Source organism: Talpa occidentalis, unplaced genomic scaffold (assembly GCF_014898055.3).
Source record: "Talpa occidentalis isolate TD23 unplaced genomic scaffold, MPIMG_talOcc4v2.1 talOcc4.10, whole genome shotgun sequence".
Taxonomy (NCBI): Eukaryota; Metazoa; Chordata; class Mammalia; order Eulipotyphla; family Talpidae; genus Talpa; species Talpa occidentalis.
In genome coordinates this window covers 29,918,840-29,938,314 of record NW_023600993.1, presented here as the reverse complement: position 1 = coordinate 29,938,314, position 19,475 = coordinate 29,918,840, and the positions used below count along the sequence as shown (strand labels likewise).

The 19,475-nt window shown below is 37.8% G+C and overlaps 1 protein-coding gene across 4 annotated transcripts in view; it reads left to right on the top strand.

The window, feature by feature from the left end:
* Positions 1-19,475, top strand: part of ULK4 (unc-51 like kinase 4) — a 378,716-nt gene that overhangs the window by 26,804 nt on the left and 332,437 nt on the right. For 3 of the 4 annotated variants that reach the window (XM_037526793.2, XM_037526797.2, XM_037526790.2), the window contains exons 13-17: positions 1,801-1,905; positions 4,753-4,813; positions 6,152-6,333; positions 7,161-7,207; positions 11,755-11,833. In XM_037526793.2, coding sequence (XP_037382690.1) covers positions 1,801-1,905; positions 4,753-4,813; positions 6,152-6,333; positions 7,161-7,207; positions 11,755-11,833 — 474 coding nt within the window. The remainder of the gene's footprint in view (positions 1-1,800; positions 1,906-4,752; positions 4,814-6,151; positions 6,334-7,160; positions 7,208-11,754; positions 11,834-19,475) is intronic. The other variant, XM_054693291.1, reaches the window with a different exon arrangement.

Here is a 19,475-nt window from a genome sequence, read left to right as displayed (position 1 = left end):
TTGCTAGAGGTTTGAACTTTCTATTCCCTTAGTCTATGCATTCCTTATGCTAGTAGCCTAGGCTGTTGATCGCTTAGCTTTTAAATACATTTTGAAGTTAGGAGAGGCTTTGAACTTTGTTATTTTTCAAGGTTGTTTTGGCTATTCTGGATCCCTTGTGTTTTCATATGAAATTTAGGATTACTTTGTCAGTTTCTGTTAGGAAGTTAGGTTTGGGATAGCAATTATCCTGAATCTATCGGTCAGTTTGGTAGAGTATTACCAACTTAACAATATTTTCCCTTTATATTGTCAATGCACAATATCTTTCCATTTATTTAGGTCTTTGATTTCTTTCTATCATTTGCTTGAAAGCAGAAATATTTTGAATTTAAAAGATTTTTTTAAAGTTACATTTTATTGTATTTATTGCTTGACAGATATATTACTTTCAATTGTTACTGTAATTTTTATGTAATGTGAAATGTATTTGGATTGTGTGAAACTTATGGGTTATAAAAGATACATGTGAAGTAGAAAATCAGTACAAAAGTAAAAAATATGTTCTGAAATGTGACATGTTGAAACTTCTGGCAGGTGTTATTATAAAGGGGTGTATATAATTATTTCATTGAGCATATTCAAGCTGTGATCAATTACTGTGAACTAGTTTAATAAGTTTTAAAATGACACTTATTCAATTACAACACTCATGTAATAGTTGTAGAAAAAATGAAAATAGAACTTCGTTAACTGTAACTGTCTTTGCTTGAATAGTGCCAAGCCTTTAAAATCCTCTATATTTACTCCTCACAGTCCAGAAATTTTATTAAAGATGATGTAAAAATGACTTAGAAAGGCTCTTTAATGTCCTTGAGGTTACATAATTGTGATAAAGTAAATCTACTCCAGTCTTTCTATATTGAAAGCCCACGTTCTTAAATGTCTAAAGTTTTTTTTTTTACGCATGCAAATTTCCTCCATATTCCTTTTGGGCTTTTATATATTTGTTTCTCAAGTTTCATGGGACAGTTTCTGGGAATTTTATTAACTTATTATTTTATTCCTGTATTTATGCCCCTACCTCAATTTTGGATAATTTCCTTCCTTCATTGTACTAACTAGATTTTCTGTTTTTTTTTTTTTTTTTTTTCAGTTTGCTGGTTGCTATTTCAATAGAAGTTCTTAATGCAAAATTGTCCTTTTTTTCTGATGTGAAATACTGCGGCATGAATAGAGTTTCTGTCTAACTAGGAATAACGTTTTGTTTTACTAGAGCACATTATGTGTCACTCTAGTTAGGTTTTATGAAGATGTAGATGTTTTAACACTTAGTTCAGTATTTCAGCTTGAAATGTTTTTCTTCTTCTTTTTTTTTTTTTTTTGGTTCTGTTTATCTTAGCCTGAAAAATTTTATGCTGTAATTTTAACTTTATATTGAATATTGTGTAAAGCAGAACTTGATTAGTGTTTGATTGATGCTGGTAATTGAAAGACCAGTTTACCTCATCATAATTTAGAACATCAAACTATTGAAGATTTGTTTCCTAGTCTGAACCAGCCTTTGCTGTAAATGTGAGAATGTCAGTTACTCTCTGGGTCTTGTTTTCTTCATTTATAAACTAGGAATAATGACACATGTAATGTGGGATTTTTGAGAAGGTGAAATGAGACTCTCTATGAAAGTGTTGTTGGATGACAATTCAGGTACATTAATAAGGGTGGCTTTTTTCAGTGATGTTTTACTCAGCATCTTAGTGGCTCATTCTTTTAAAGCTGTTTGTCAGTTATGGAAACAGAGTCTAAATTTTGTTATTTCAGATTGCAAGTGGACACCTGAGTCAGCAGGAGCTGGAATCCCAGATGAAAGAGCTTATCTACACAGACTCAGATCTTGTGGTCACCCCAATTATCGACAATCCGAAGGTGTGGAAAGATGCCCTAATGGTTGAGGACTGAGTTTCAGGCTTCATTGAGGTCTACGATCTGAGTGATAGTTTCTTTCAAATATTCTTTGTGTCATTTTTCTCTCCTGTTCTTCTTGATGCCTGCGTTTATTTCATCATGTCACACATCTACGTTTCTAACTCTCAACCTGTTTGTAACCCTCTCCTTCTTGCCTTTACTTCCACTTTATTGGAGAGGTGACTTTTCTCCTCTCTGTGCATCACCTCTACATCACCACCTACCGTCCACAGGCCAAGGAAAGGGAGGTGACTTCTAGCCATTAGGCCTTAGCTCTCAGTTCCTTCCTTTCTTCATATGTACGTAGGATTCTAAATATTCTGGTTGCTGCTGTGTTTGAAGGCAGATGTCAGTGAGTACCCCTCAAGAGGCTGGGGGTGGGTGGACAGATCTCTCGGAGACTGCACCCTCTCAGAGTTATCAGGACTACAGGGTAATAGATGGTGGGGAGACCCTGGGAGCTTGTGGGGTTATTGTTCACAATGTATTTCTAATTCATTGTGATTTCTGTCGCTTCATATCTTTTAGAGTACAATACCATTTTACTAGGGAGTGACGTGTACTCTCTTGAAAAATATTAACTTCTCTGCTTTCCATTGTCTTCTAGACTCCCAGCACACTCACTTTCTAAACCTTGTTTTGTGGTAGAAAATTTCAATTTTCCTTTTAAAAAATATCTTTTTTGGCATTAATTTGTGACTTTCATCTCATTGGGGACATTACTGTAGTTGAGAAAAAAATGGATTCTTGAATGCATATTTATTTACTAGATAGGCAACATTTAATATAGATTACCTAGCTGCTTTGCATAATGGAGCTAACTGTGGAGCTATCTGGCAGAATGGCTGCATATGATGCTAAATTTGATGTGTAATGGGACATTTCCCCAGTGGAGCTTCTGGAGTAATTTGTGATATATTTTGATCATATTATTTCTTATTTCTTTTAGCAAGCATACCTTGTTTCTGGGAAACCGTAGTTGGTAGATTTTTTTTTAAAAAAACACTTTATTTTTGAGTTATTTGTAAATTTATAGAGAAGATTAAAAAATAGTACAGTTCCCACATACCTTGTACCCAGCTTCTGCTAATGTTAACATATTACAGGGTTGTAGTATGGTTAGCAAAATCAAAGAATTGACACTGTGCTACTAATCAAACTACCACACTATTCAGATTTTACTAGTTGTGCCACTGATGTCCTTCTGTTCTAGGATGTCATGTTACAGTTAGTTGCTATGCCTCTTTAGTCTCTTGCTGTCTTTCCTTTCACGACCTTGGGGTAATTTCTCAGTCTTTCCTGACCTTAGCACTTGTAAGAGAACCCATGAGGTATTGTGTAGAATGTTCCTTAATTTGGGTTTGTTGAAGGGTTTCTCATGATTAGAATGAGGTTATGCCTTTTTGGCAAGAATGTTACCAGTAAAGATTTTAAATAGTGCTATTTACAGAAGTTTTGAAGAAGTTAGATGTAGAAATGATGGTGGAATTTTTTATTAAAATTCTCAAAATGAAGTGTCTCATGGGTCCAAATACATGGTTTCTTCACTTAAAGAAATTGTGCACATTCCTTGAATGCTGTGCTAGCTTCCTGGAATGCTCTCTCTAACATAGCCATCAAGGCCTAACCGTCCTTCGAGACCCTAACCCACTCCTAGCTCTTCAACCTGTGAACCCTTGTTTTGACCCCATCTCCTGAAGTGCTAGCTGCATTTTCTTATATATATATTTCATTTCTCTCTATTTTGCCTGTTTTGAATTGTTACTTATTTGATGGCTTTTTTTGGTTATTGTTAAACATGTCTGTCTGATCTTTTCAACCAGAGTATCAGTTCTCTGGAAATAGAGTGGTGACTTTCATCTTTGTCTTTTTTTTTTTTTTGTATTTTTTTTTGGGGGGGGTAAGATTTATTTATTTATTTATACAAGCACTGGGTACAGTCAGAAGTGCAGGAGGGTGAGAGAATTCACCAGAGCCAGAGCGGGGAGCAGAGCAGGCAGAAGGACCGAAGTACACTGCTGAGGGGAGCAGCGGGCGGCAGGAGAGGTCTGCGCGCCATGTGGGACCCTCCTCCGGTGGCCAGGGAGTAGCTGGGGATTGAACTGGCGCTGCAGAGGCTGCAGGTAGCTTCGCAACCCAGCACGCAACTGCTGCGCCACCGGGGAGGCCCCATCTTTGTCTTTTATATCTTTGTATCCCCTTTGGCACTTAGGTGGATAAGTGCCACCTTGGCAGGTACCCACGATTACTTTCTAACCTAGAGGTAAGTAAGCTTAAGAGTAATCCAAAATAGGGCCTCCCTGGTGGCCTAGGGGTTTTAAGTCTCAGCACTATCACCACTATGGCCTGAGTTTGATTTCCAGCCAGGGAGCTGACCCACATGTGCAGCAGATCTCTCCTGTCTTGCTTGTTGCTCCCCTTAGCAGTGTATTTCAGTAATTCCACCCATTCTGCTTCCCACTCTGTTTCTGGTGAGTCCTCCCATTCCCTACAATTCTGGCCTACATCCCAGTTGTTCTATGCAAAAATAATAAATAAATGTTTGTTGTTTAAAAAAAAAAAGTAATCCAAAATAGGTGAAACTTAATTTTATTGCAGATATCAATTGATAATGATTTTATTTTTGTAAATTATCTTTATGTGTATACTTTGAGGCTTGAATGCTTATTGAATGCTTATTTTTGATGACAAAGTTTACAGCTTTCTTTTCTATCCTCATTTACTTCAAATCTGATAGAGGAATTTCTATCAGGAGATCAACTTATGCCTCAAAATATGTCTCAAAGTTTTTTGTTTTTTAAACCACAGATAATGAAGCAACCACCAGTTAAATTTGATCCAAAAATATTACATCTACCAGCACATTCAGGTAGGATAATAAAGGATTAATCAAATATGTAGTTTGCCGTCAAATACAAATAGAAAATTTCACAGCAAAAGGAATATTTTATTTATGAATAACTAAATTCCCTTTTTTTGGCCAACTGACTAAGTTCTTGGGAAATTCAGGCAAATTATAAACAACCTGTAATCCATATCTGCAGACCTTTCACTTTACTCAGAGCAGTCGGGGCTGCCTTGTACTCTTATGGATGGGAAATTTAGGTTTTCTGTTGAGTGGGTAAGTCCTTTTTTTTGTCCTTCACCTTTAGATGCAGTTGACTATCCAACATTTTTGGTGCTATTGTGGGTGCAAAGGTTTGTAGACCTTAATGAAGAATTGACATTCTACTTGAGGGAGCAGGCAGCTGAGAAATGGGATCAGATGGTTTACTTTTGTGGGGTAAAGTAGAAATTAGGGAAAAGGAGATGCTTAAAGGATGATTAAGTTTCCTCTTAGCTAATGAAAAGTCTTATTTAGAGTAAACAAAAGAAATTTTTTTGTATCTTAAATTTTGATATATTTTGTTTATATTTTAAGGTATATGAGATCAGGAAAATTCTTAAGAGCTAGAGTAGAATCCATGATTTAAAATCACATAGAAATAAATTTAAACACAACATGTTTAAATTTAAATAAACCATGTCATTTTTTCTGAAAATCGAGGGAATTATTATCTCGAAATAATATTCCTTTCTCTTTCCCCTTTAGTTTGAGTTATTTTAAGAAATTATTATTCTTACTTTGTTTAAAGATAAACAAAGATAAAGATCAGCTGAAACTATGTTAATTTTAGATGGCATCTCATTTCCTAGTTTTGTCTTTTGTTTGTGAAGGGATTTGGAGGTAGGAGGCTTAAACTTTCAGGTATCATGTTCATGTGATTATGCTTAACAGTCATTTCATTGGAGCCTTTTTACAAGTGTAAACATTTTTGACTTTTTCCAGTATTTTAAATACAGATTGCTTTATTTATACAAAGGCTATCTGTTTTTTCATAACATGATTTTATTTAACTTTGTGTTCTGTTGGGTTCTCAGTTGCAGGATAATTCTCCTTGAAGCATGTGCTTGCTTTTTCAAAGCATAGTTTGTCGTTGACCTCATTAAAAAAGCCTCCATGGGTTGAAAAAGAAATGACCATAGAAATTATGAAAGTTGTGTCATTTTTGGAGTTTTTTGGATTCGGCCTTGTGAAGTTAGCAGTTCTCTTTGCCTTTATGTAGCTATCGAAATTCTGTATTCTATTTTATATCTCTTGTAATATTTGGCTTTGCTCGTAATGCTTTTGCATGATGTCCACACTTATTATTTGTTTCCTTTTCAGTGGATAAACTGGTGTTTCTAAAAGACCAAGAGTGGAATGACTTTCTGCAACAAGTGTGCTCACAGATTGACTCCACTGAGAAAGGCCTGGGGGCCTCCCGCGCCAAACTCAATCTCCTTTGCTACTTGTGTGTGGTGGCTGGTCACAGGGAGGTGGCCACCAGGCTCCTCCACTCCCCACTGGTAGGTAGTGAGATTGCAAGCCTTTCCAGCATGTCTTCGGTATATAACATTTGTATTTCTATAGAGATTCAAACAAGTGTGAAAATATTTAATTACAATTAAAAAAAGTGGTTTATCAAGATGGTATGTTTACTAAAAATATCCTTTGTGTCATCCTTAGGTCTAATAGAGTTGAATGGGCTGTGATTTTGGACATATTCAGTGATTTTGTAACATTCTGTCTTGCTTTTTAGTTTTACTTGTAATAATTATGTAGTCAGATATGAAAAAATATTTTATAAGAGCTTTTTATTAGTTGCTGGAGCAGGGGCTCCTTTCCTGAATAGACCTGGTAAACACCAAGGTTTCTGATGCAGTGCAGAGGAGACCTCGAATCTTTTTTTCATTTTCTTATATTAATAGTATCTCTAGGGCTGTGTTCGTTCATCAGTAAAATCATGGATATTGGGCAGAGCTTTTGAAGTTATTTTCAAAAAGCAGCTATAGTGATCTGGGGCATTTTCCAGAGTGGGCCCTCATTTGGCAACTGGCTTGAAAAAACTTAAGCTCATTTGCTTTCAGGATAGCATTAGGTTACTTATTTGGTACTTGGCATGAGTTTGTGGAGTGAGGGGTGGGCCCATTTCAAATATACAACTGGGTAGAGAAACAAAGTATTCTTTGTCTTTATTCTTACCTCATTCATGTATTTAGTGCTTTTGCATTTGTGTAAACATCTTGCTATCAAATTCATATTTCAGTTGTATATAGGTCAGACTTGTTAACTTAGTGGTCACTTTCTGTGTGATTTCATGCATGAAAAGTACATCTTAATTTTTTTATTCTAGTTTCAGTTGCTAATCCAGCATTTGCGAATAGCTCCAAACTGGGACATGTAAGTAACATTTATATTTTAATAAGTTATTCTTCACTACTTTATTATGCAGTTATGACACACGTACTTATCAAAAGCATGTGCTAAATGCTGCTCATGAAATATTCTGAAGTCATGGTAACTGAATCACAGGCAATTTCTCAAAGCATCCTAATTATAAATGTAAAAAGATTTCAAAACAGTCTTTACCTTAATATAAATACAATTCTGGGGTTATGTATAAATCACACATGGAATCTATTAGATGCTTACTCTTCAGAGTATTCTTTATGAAATACTTTACTGCTGATCCCTGCATTTTAATTTAGTTATGCTTCCAGAGACTTTGCCCCTTATGTAGCATCTAGTTTCCTAATGATGTTGTTTAAAATCTGTTGGTGTTTGGGTTGTTTCCAAAGCTTAGCTATTGTAAACAGTGCTGCTATAAACATAGGGGTGCAGGTGCTCTTTGGAATTGATGTTTCTGTGTCCTTTGGGTAAATACCAAGAATAGATGACTGGATCAAGAAGATGTGGTACATATATACCATGGAATATTACTCAGCATTCAAAAAAGATAAACACATGCAATTTGCAGCAACATGGATGGCGCTGGAAGGGATCATGCTCAGCGAAATAAGCCAGAGAGAAAAAGAAAAATACCGGATGGTCTCACTCATAGCAGGAATCTAGAAAACTTAAATAAGGGACCAGGAAAATGAATAACTATAAGAAAGTGAAAATCAAAATCAACAAAAAACTATGAACTAGAGACACTCTATGGGGGTGGGGGGCAGGGAGGGGAGGGATTGGGGTCAAATTAAGGGGGTTGCAATTGTATGGGGAATATAAAAATAAAATTTATTTAAAATTAAAAAAAAATTAAAAAATCTGTTGGTGCCTGTGAGCTCCTGATGGTAAGAGATGTACTTGCTTTTTATGGAGGCGGCATAGCATGGCAAGAAGCTTATTGGGTAAGCATTGGAAGGCTTGGCTCTAACTGGTCTGGGCAGATGATTACTTTCTGAGTCTCACCTTCCTGGGGAGTCTGTGTGAGAGGATAAAACTATACAGCCTTCAGATTTGGACAGACCAGGATATAGGTCACAGATCTGCCTCTCTGGGCAAATTACTTTCACTTCTGAATCGTGGTTTTCTCTTCTGTAAAATGGAAATAGACTAGCTACATCAAAAAAAATTTTTTTTGGTCAATTAAACTTTGGTTAAGGTAAGAATAGAATGAAAAAAAATACCTTGCACTGTGCCTGGTTCTTCATGGTCCTTAGTGTATGTTGGGTGTTTGGAATTTGTAGTATTTACCAGCAAGCTGGTTAACCTTATATTATTGTCTGGGGAAGTACATGAAACATGAAGGTGAAGGGGTTTTGTGCAATGTGGTTTTTAGTGGTAGCATAGTCATTACTTTTTTATGCTGCAGAATGGGGGGAAGGGGGAAACAATAGGTGTTCACAACATGGTATTGTTCTGTAGCTTTTTGTTTTTTAAAGATTTATTTATGCATACAAGAGCTGGAGTACAAGCCAGAGGTATGGGGGGTGGGGCGGTGAGAGGATTCATCAGAGACAGAGTGGGGAACAGAACAGGTAGACTGACTGAAATACACTGCTGAGGGGAGCAGTGGGTGAGTCAGGAGAGGTCTGCTGCACCATGTGGGTAGCTCCCTGGCCGGGGATCGAACTCGTGCTGCAGAGGCTGCAGAGAGCTCCACAGGCTGTGTCTTAACCCCTTGTGCCACCAGGGAGGCCCTGTTCTATAGGTAAAACCTGGCATTATAAAATTGGATTTTCAGGTAACTTTTGAGAGGGTTTGCAGTGTGTTCATTAAAAAGAAACCAACAAGATAGAACATTTCAGCTAAAACTTAAATTATACCATTGAATGGGGTGCCCCCTGCTGACTTTTAAACATAGACATTCTTAATCCTTTAGTTTTAATTTCTGGACAATGACAAATAGTAAGGTAGACCAATTCCCAGCTTGGAGCCTTCTGGTATTGTCTGTAGTAGTCAATCACCTCTTCTCCCAGGAGGCCTTCTTTCACCCAGTTGATATTATCTGGATAACACATGGCGAAGGTCCCTCACTTAGTTGAGGGATAATCACCGATGAAGCAGGTATGTGTGTTAAGGAAAAACAAAATAGGGTAACGTAACGTTATTTCTCTTCTTATAACATGTTACATGTTTTCGTTGTCATAATTTGTCTAAGACACTTTTCTAAGATATGCCTTTTAAAAAATCTGTTATGTGTGTCTGGTCATTATATTTACTCTGTTCCCTATTTTTGGATAGTATCACACTATTTTATTTTTTATTTATTTATTTTTTTTAAAGATTTATTTTTATTTTATTTATTTATACAAGCACTGGGTACAGTCAGAAGCGCGGGAGGGTGAGAGAATTCACCAGAGCGGGGAGCAGAGCAGGCAGAAGGACCGAAGTACACTGCTGAGGGGAGCAGCGGGTGGCAGGAGAGGTCTGCGCGCCATGTGGGACCCTCCTCCGGTGGCCAGGGAGCAGCCGGGGATCGAACCGGCGTCGCAGAGGCTGCGGGCAGCTTCGCAACCCAGCGCTCAACCGTTGCGCCACCGGAGAGGCCCAGTATCACACTATTTTAAACATGAAACATTTTTGTGCTAAAGTTTTTGTGCCTGTTTCTTCTCTCTCCCCTCAATGCAGTGTCATAGAATTAGAGTGAATGAACGAGTGAAAGCTAGAAATGTTTTTGTGACATTTTGAGAAATAGCTAAGACACTCTTCAGAAACATTGCATTGGCATGCATTCCCAGTCAGTGTCTATAAAATACCCACCCTTTTGTTAGAGCTTTCAACAGTGAATTTTTATCAAGTTTTATTACCTCTGCCAATCAACTTTATTTTCACATGTGATAATTCAATTTTACTATTTCACTTAAAAATTTTACTAATTGTGGGTAAATGTACATACCATCAAATATAATTTCAGCCATTTTTAAGTGTATAATTTAATGGAAACAGTGTTGCTTAAATATCACCACTAAATTATCTAGGACCTTTTCATCATCCCAAACAGAAGATTTTACCCATTCAACAGTCTGTCCTTATGCCATTCCTTTTCCAGCCCTGATAATCTGTGTTCTTCTTATTTCTCTGCATTTAACCTAGTTAGGTGTCAAATATAAGTGGAAACATAAAACATGTGTTTTTTAGTGTCTGACTTATTTCAGTTAGCTTAATGTTTTCAGAGTTCATCCATGTTGTAGCATGTGTCGGGATTTCATTTCTTTTTATGGCTGAATAATATTCCGTGTGTGTGTGTGTGTGTGTGTGTGTGTGTGTGTGTGTGTATGAGAGAGAGAGTAGCCCAGCCATACTTTATCTTTTCATCTGTTGATGGGCACTTCTGCCTTTTGGCTATTATAAATAATGTTGCAGGAAACATTGGTATACATGTATTTGAGTCTCTGCTTGTAGTTCTTTCGGGTATACACTTAAGGAGTGCAATTCCTGGATAATATGGTAGTACTAAGTTCAACTACTTGACTCACCATATTGTTTTTTACAGTGATTATACCATTTTACATTCCCACCAGTAAAGCATGAGGTTTTTCTGTATCCTTCTAATATGTCCTCTCTCTCTCCCGACCCCCCTTCACTTTCTCTTGTGGTTTTGATTTGCATGTCATTAATGACTAGTAATTGTTGAATATCTTTTCTTCTACTTATTGGCCATTTGTATATATATCTTTGGAGAAATGTCTGTTCAAGTCTTTTGCTCATTTTCTAACTGGGTTTTTTTATGTTGTTGATTCGTAGTTTTTTCTTTTTTTTCCACATATTCTAGATGTTAATTTCGTATCAAATATGAGTTACAAATATTGTATCCCATCCTGTGGTTTTCCCACTCTGGATAAATTTTCTTTGAAGCATCAAAGTTTTCTGTTTGATTGAAACCCAGTTTTTCCAGTTTTTCCTTTTTTGCCTGTGCTTTTAGTCTCGTATCTAATAACTCATTGCCAGATTGAATGCCATAAAGCTTTTTTTTTTTGTGTATGTTTTCTTCAAAGAGTTTTATTGTTTTTGTCTCTGATGTTTAGGTGTTTGATCCATTTAGAGGTTTGGTTTTTTTTTTTTTTAAATGGTGTGAGGTAAGGGTCCAACTCATTCTTTTGCATGTGGATATTCAGTTTCCCCAGCACCATTTTTTCGAAGCATGTCCTTTCAACACTGAATGAAACTGGCCACCTGATTGATAGTCATTCCGCCATACATGTGAGCCTTTATTTCTGGGCTCTCTATTCCATTTTCCATAGGTCTGTCCTTAGGCCAGTAGTACCACAATGTCTTGATTACAAAAGCTTTAGAATGAGTTTGGAAATCAGAAAGAGTGAGACTTAGCTCTTAGTTCTTTTTCAAGGTTAGTCACTTTTTTGGGTTATTGATTGGCTATTTTAAAGTTATTTGGCTGTCACGGTCAATATTTATCTGATGCTAATGCCCACAATTGTGTAATGTAACTAGCTGAGATTGGTTCCTTGTGCTGACTTCTCACCAGACCCTGTTTTTTACAGACGGGCCAAGGTAGCTCGGGTGATTGGTTTACTGGCCGCCCACACAGCTGAACTCCAGGAAAAGACACCCGTTTTTGAGGTAATTTCTTTTATTAGTGAAATGTTATGAATAACAAAACAAAAATACTGTTCTTGGTTTTGTGCTGTAGAAAACATGGCTTTCATTGACCTTCATTTATGTTTTCTTTGTGGGTTGTTATAAAATGATAACTTCAACAAGCCTTGAGATTCAAATTTGGTGGTTCCTCTGCAACATGTTCTGTTGTTAAAGGTGCTTTGGTGGCATTGAAAGGCAGTGTATTCTGCTCATTGTTATTTCAGTTGCCTTTGGGTAAGCCTTAGTTTTCTTGCAGTCTAACATTTTATTATAACTAATGTATTTTCTAGTTAAAGCACAGCTCGTAATTAAAATTCTTTGGCCTTTCATCTTGAATTTAGTGGTTTTAGTCTTGCCATTTGTCAGCTACTTCTGACAGCAATTCTAGTATTTAACAGATTTTTCAAATAATAGATTTAATAAATTTTCAAATAATATTTTGGTTATATTTAGATAAATAATGTTATTAAAAATTTACATAAAGTTCAAAAAATTTTTAATGTGACTACAAGAACATTTTAAATTTACCTGTGTGGCTTGAATTATATTTTTGTTGGAAAAAAAAGAAAAAAACATTGCTCTGAGCATGCAGCCCTAGAGGACAGCAGCACTAGTAGCAGCCACTAGAGGACACTCTAACACTGGAAACAAAGTTTTACAAGTTGAATTCATCTTTCAACTTCCAGAAGAAGCAGGCTTTATGAAGCTTAGCAGGGGGAAAGGGAACTGTGTTTCATTTTACCCCATTTTTTGAAGTTTTTAGGGCATGAAATGTGGTTTCATCCCATTGGTGATTGTTACCATTTGAGATTAATGAAAGCCATGACAAGCTCTCTAGAAAAACGCAGAGTCAACACCTTGTCCATGATTTCAGGGGGTTTGCGAACAGATTTCTGTAAAACTCACAGTTGGGTGTTTGTACATTATTTTTCAGTAAATCATTAATAAAATTTCAAGACTCCAGCACATTTTTATTTCTCACCAGCAGACAATAAAGATTAGGCTTTTTTTTAAAGTCATAAAAGCTCATTTTATCTTTTATCTTTGTCTCCCACATACCTATACTCAGCAAAATAATGTGTATTTCTAGCACTCAGTGAACATAGGAAGATTTTGGTAAATGATTAAAAGAATAGTTGAAAAGTATGATGGTATAATTTGTTACAAAAAGATACAAGAGAGGAAGAAAATCTATTTTACTATCTTTATAATTTTTGTTAAAGATTTATTTATGCATACAAGACCTGGGGTACAGGCCAGAGATGCAGGGGAGAGGGGTGAGAGGATTCACCAGAGACAGAGTGGGGAACAGAACAGGCAGATTGACTGAAATACATTGCTGAGGGGAGCAGCGGGCTAGACAGGACAGGTCTGCTTCGTCATGTGGGTTGCTCCATGGCCAGCCGGGGATCGAACTCATGTTGCAGGGGCTGCGGATTGCTTCGTAGTACGGTGCTTAGGGAGGCCCGACTATCTTTATAATTTAAACTCTTACATCTTATTCTGTCATCATTGGGTACAAAAATAGTTGGTCCTATTCTTTCTGTACTTAGAAGTATTTATTAAATTCTTCTTTTTCTTGTCCGCAGAAAAGAATAGCCATCTTCTTAAACTCTTCCTCCTAAATAACAGATTTGTGCCTTGTAATCATTGTGGTTCTTATGTATTACAAATTTTAAGAAATATTCCTCCAATATTAGTCTACATGTATTTATTCTTAAACATGCAGTGGATATATTTTAGGAAATTCAATATAGAATCCTAAAATTTTAAACTGGAAGGCATATTAACAGACATTCTAGCTTGAGCCCTTCATTTAGCATTTTTGTTATGGACACTTTCTACATACCTAAAGGTGGAGAGAGACTGCAATAACCAGACACCAGGCACTCCCAATAATTATCAGCACTTTGCCAATCTTGTTTGCCTATAGCTTATCTCTCCCTCATCCTCCTTGCTCTCTCTTCTCCTTTCTCTTTCTAATACCTTCCCCCTTGTTTGCTATAGTATTAAAAAAAAAAAACCCAGACATCATATTTTTACTTAAATATTAAATACTTCACTCTGTGTGTGTGTGTGTACTGCAGCTAATAATGTGAAGGATTATAAATGATATCTGTCTCAGCTCAGGGCGATAAACAAGCCAGCAGTGGTCACGCAGTGTCTGATGAGAAAGATGGCATCTCACAGTCCCTCCACACAAAAGCTCCCGAGGAGATGACATGGATGCAGCAGGGGGTGCAAAGCTTTTCTACTATTTATAGAAGAAAAGGATTTAAAAAAATATAGCCATAATATGGGATCATACCCCCCAAAATCATCTGTAATTCCTGAATAGCACTGAATACCCAGTGTTCAAACTTCCCTGATGGGCTCGGGCATGTCATTTTGTAATTTTTGCTTGAACCAGGATTAAATCAAGGTGCTGTATTCTGTTCAGATATTACTGTCAAGTCTCTTAATTTCAAACATTTCCCTGTTTTTGAGTGCCGTTTCTTTATTAACGACATCTTGTCATTTGTTTTAACCCAAATCAGAATGTTGGGTATTTTATTCTACTCTTTCAGTGTCAATTTAACATCATCTTCTATCAACTGTATTTTTTGTGAGCTGGTGGTTAGATATAGAAGTTGATTAGATTCAAGTTTGGTGTTCTTGGGGGCGGGCAGGCTTTCTTAAGGATTGGTGCTGCTTATTTACTATTGTGTCCTCAAGTGTTGCAGGCTTGTCATTAAGAACTTTCCTACATTTTTAATACTTTTAGTGTGTTCCCTCCAATTGCTACCTATGTATGCTTTTATATTCTGTCCAGCTTCATTATTGTTATTGGCAGAAGTGTTAGCTCAACACAGCTTCTTGACTATTACTAGACCAAGAGCATAGTGGAACCAATGGTTTATATCTGATAACTTAAAGTTATTAAACCTCTAGCCAGAGTGATCAACAGAAAAGAGAAAACACAAATAACCAATGTCAAGATTAAAAGGGAGAGTCTTCCCCCACCCTCCTAAACAGCTCTGGCTTAGATGACTTCCTTGGTGAATTCAGTCCCCTAATATATTTTAGTATATTTGTATATACTACTCCCTTATACATTAATAATGATTTCTGTTTGTGTTCCCTCAGCATCAAGTCCACTTTACGACAAGGTACAAGACAGGCAACACAGCACAAATGAGCATAGCACAGCACATGTGGGGGGCTTATGATGTAGATGCAGCCATGTCTCTTTGCATTTGGGAGCCCATGGTCATAAGAGATGCAACTGCATAGGTAGAGAGCAGCTTAGTTCAGGGCAATCATCATCTAAGCTTCCTTATAGTTGTTTGTTTTCCTATTATTCGATTTTGAGTGTTATGTGCCCTTGAAGCCAGATTGGGCTGGTTGTATAGAAAACCAGAGGTGAGCTAGTGGTGAATATGGATGCAGATAAGGAATTTTGATTATATGCCCAAGGCACATTTAAATGCTAATAGGAAAGGTACATTCTGGAGGACATCCTGGAAGGTAGGGTCTAGAAAGGATATAACTGGAGGTATATGCTCCTTAAAATGGTAGATAGGAATGAATCAAGGTGATTTGCTTTAGAGAAGGACAATGAATCCACTATAACAGGAAGAGAGGATTGATAAAGGTGGAAGGGGTGGGGGTAGATTTAGTGTTGGGAGGATGAAGAATCTTGTATCTAAAGGTTTCTGACAATGGAGTACATCTAGGCCACCATTAGAAAGATGGGGGTGAAGATTTAGGAGAAAAGGTGAAATTGTCAACTCAGAGAATAGGAAAGCTGGCTCACTAGGGAAAGAGAATAGGGAACCTCAGAAACCAAGTTTGTGATACAGAATTTAAGGTGATAAAAGCCAGTTAACCTGCCTAGTGGTGTGCCATTCTCTAGATGATACTTAGGTTTCAATGGTAATTGAGTTGAGTCTGTTGGAGAATGGCCACTCCCAAACCCTCTTTATATAAGAGCCTAGGGTTTTTGACTTTTATAACCCAGAATCCGGCCTCTTTAGAAAAACAAGTAAAGCTGTGAAGAGGTGGTGAACTCATTGGCTTGGATGGTCTTGTTGAGTCTAAAAACTTATTGCTGAAGGACTTTGAATAAGGACATTTGAAAAGAGATGAGTGGAGGTTAGAGAGAGTTTGAATTTGAGAAGTACTGGAGATACTGTCAGGGTCGGGTTGTGACTGGGTGAGGGGCTGACTTGGGGTGGAGGAAAGATCAAAGGTCAGAGGGGTGAGGCCCAGAAACCGTGTGGTCAAAGTGCATCGTCTTCGTGGGTGTCTGAGGTGCTGCAGGTGAGGACAGGTGGGAAGGTGGGTGGTGAGCAAGGAGCCAGTGTCCTCTGGACCAAAGAGTGAGGAAGGGGCAGTGGCCAAGGGCACTGAGGGGAGAGTGGTGCAGTGTGAGGAAGAGAGACAATCACAGGTCACAGGTCTTTTGACAAGACAGGGCTTGGGAGTGTTGGCGGGAGCAGGAAGGACAACAGCCTCACCTTGCTTCAAAAGACACCTTGATTTGGATTCAGAATTACATTTGCTACTTGACAAGGTAACAGGAAGCATAGAGAGATGAATTTCCTACCAGAATCTCAGAGGAAATAATCTCTCTCTTTAGATGAAGTGCTATTTAAATTTGATCCATCACTCGACTTGGTTAACGCCAGGGTGCTGTCGTGTTTATATTACAGCTTCAGATAAAGCCCTAGTCGTAATGTCGCAGGCAGGACGGGCTTTTAAATTAGTCAACCATGTTTCTGCTTATGACAGAACCATGTTTCTGCTTATGTTTCTGCTTCTCTCTAAAACCTGCATTTGAGAAGGATCATCTTGTTGATGGCAATTTGCAAAAATGGTGCGCCGTTTTCCCTGAAAAAAAAAAACCTACGTTTAGTTTGTTGGATGTATAGTTTCATAGTCTTAAATGGCCCCAGAAGGTGCCTTGCACCCCCTGCTGCATCTGTGTTGTCTCCCCAGGAGTTTTCGTGTGGAGGGACTGTGAGATGTCATCTTTCTCATCAGATGCTGCGTGACCACTGCTGGCTTGTTTATCGCCCTGAGCTGAGACAGATATCATTTATAACCCTCCGCATTGTTAGTTGCAGTGAATTTGCTCTTGTACCTCTCTGTTAAACCAATTTCTTTTTCTGTTATTTTTTTTGGGACAACATGGGAGACAAATTTGTTGAAAACGATAAAGAGCCAGAGTTGAATAATCTTCATGTCTTTGTGTAGAATGGAGTGAAACATTCTGGATTTGTTCTATTAAGCCACAATGCTGGAGTGCAGATTACTTGGGAAATTTCCATATTTGAATCACTTTTGCATACAAATTAAACATCTCACATCAAAGAATTCTTAAAAGACTTGCTTCCTAATTTCTTATAATGATTGAGTTCATTTAATTTCTTACTTAACATCTTGTAGAACAATTTCTAGCTTCTGTGTTTTCTGCTCTAACTAATTTTTATACTCATTTTTTACCTGGACTCAAAACACACTTTTGTTACAATATTTTCCAAGAGGCAGTTGTGAGGCTTATATATTTAAATGTCATATAATTTAGTAATCTCTGGGAACCTAGCAAAGCATCACATTTAATTTTCTATTAGATGAAAGTAATGTGGAGCGAGAATTGGTGATGGAAAGAATTGCATAAAACACAACTAATCAGAGCTGATCCTTGAAGCAGAAAAATGCAATTTAAAATGAACCTCCTTTATATTTCCACTATTAGAGGAGTGTTGATGAATGGCTATTAGCATAGTAACAAGTAAATAATACTAATTATATATAGCACTGCCAAATAGTATTGAAGTTAAGTTCTTTGTGCCCTACTTTTAAATTCTTATGGCATCTAAAGCCTCATTTTTAATACAGGACAGTGGCAACTTGGCTTCTTAAGAAAACATTTATTAAAGACAATGTAGGGAGCATAATTGTGTTCTACAGTCCCCAAATAAGTGTCATTTATCCCTCAATAACTACATGTATCATCTGCATCCCAGGAGATGGTTCATTAGCTAGAGAAGGGCTGTGTCCTGTGGCTGTGGCAGCCTTTGGAGTGAGTATATGCTGGTTTTCGCCGTCTGGAATGGCCTCCCCATCGTATTTGTCAGGCTTAGCGTGGTTGCCAGAGGGAAGTGGTGACGGTGGAAAGAGAGGATGTGTGCATCTGTCCAGTACAGGCAGCAAAAGCCCTGGTTGCAGTGCCTGCATTGGTAAAAGATGTTCTTACGTTCATATTAGAAGAGCATTCCTGTTCTTTTCATGGGGGCAGCTTCTACACGGAGGCTTCCGCAGATCTTACTTCCGCAGTATCTTTGCAGCTCCTTCCCTTAATCACTGCTGTGCAGTTGCTGTTGGTGGGCCTTTTTGCTTACCAAGTAGTCAGGGAGCAGAATTTAGAGGCTAATTCTATGATACTGATATGACATATTTCCTGTCCCCCATGATTCCAACAGTTTCTTTTACTTTTAAAAAATTTGCGTAAAACTAATGCAAATTAAAAGTATAAAACTTGTGAAGGCTGATAAGGCTTTTCCTCAAAATGAAGCCTAACAATGTAGTTGTGGGTCAGACTAAGTGTACAGTTCTGGCATTCCTTCTGTTGCTGTGGGGCTGGCTGTTGACATATACAATATTAATTATTTCACAATTTGCTAAGGAAATTGTTTCACAAGTTGCTAAGGAAAAAAATGGAAAGTCATTCTTTCGAAGGGAAACCAGTCATGGTCACTAATAGAGGGTACACTCAAATATGGATAATTCAGTGATGGTGTATTTACAGAATGGTGAACTACGAGGGATGGTACCATATCCAGGATTAGTAATAGTGGACTTATTCTTACTTTTTGACCCAAATAGAAGAAGGGCGATGGAGAACATTTGGTTCCTGGAACCTAATAGAAAGGAGCAATAGCATGGATGGTTGACACAAGTGCAGGGGACAGAAATGGCTAATTCATACTTGGAATAGACATCTGTCCCTATGGGGACAAAATGCTGTCTCCTTCATGATAGAGGGTTCCAGTGTAATCATCTTGCCCCTGCGTGGCTAGCTGGGCCCTTCCAGGAACAGAACCATGCTGTGGCAGTGGGGCACTCAACTCAGCCGTGGTGCGTGGAATTCTGTGATGTTGAGCCTATGCTTGTCCTCCATCTTTGACTCCCTGCTGCTCTGTTTCTTCATGGGCTCATTGAGCAATCCCCAGGGCACCTGGTGAAAGATGCTAAGTGGTATCCACAGATGGTTCCATTCTTCCAGCTGACTGTCAGTGCCCTCTGGTGGCATTTATGTAAGTGGGTTATCGATGTATTTACTCTGTTACCATTCTAATAGCTTCATCTGTACCTTTGTCCCCCAGACTCTAGTTTTTTCAAACTGAATTTTTGTTCTTTTCAAGTTTTTGATCCTCTGGCTGGCTATAGAGCCATCCCTTAGTGTGTCTTTCTCTGTTTATAGCAAATGTAGATGCGCCACCCAAAGTTGTGCTCACTCAGGAGATTTCCTTTCACCAGTGCCTTTGTGGGCCCCCTTTGAGTAGGGTTGCAGTGACATGGAGTGTTGTCCACTTTCTGCTGGTGCCAGCACACCATGCAAACCCGTAGGTGATCCAGG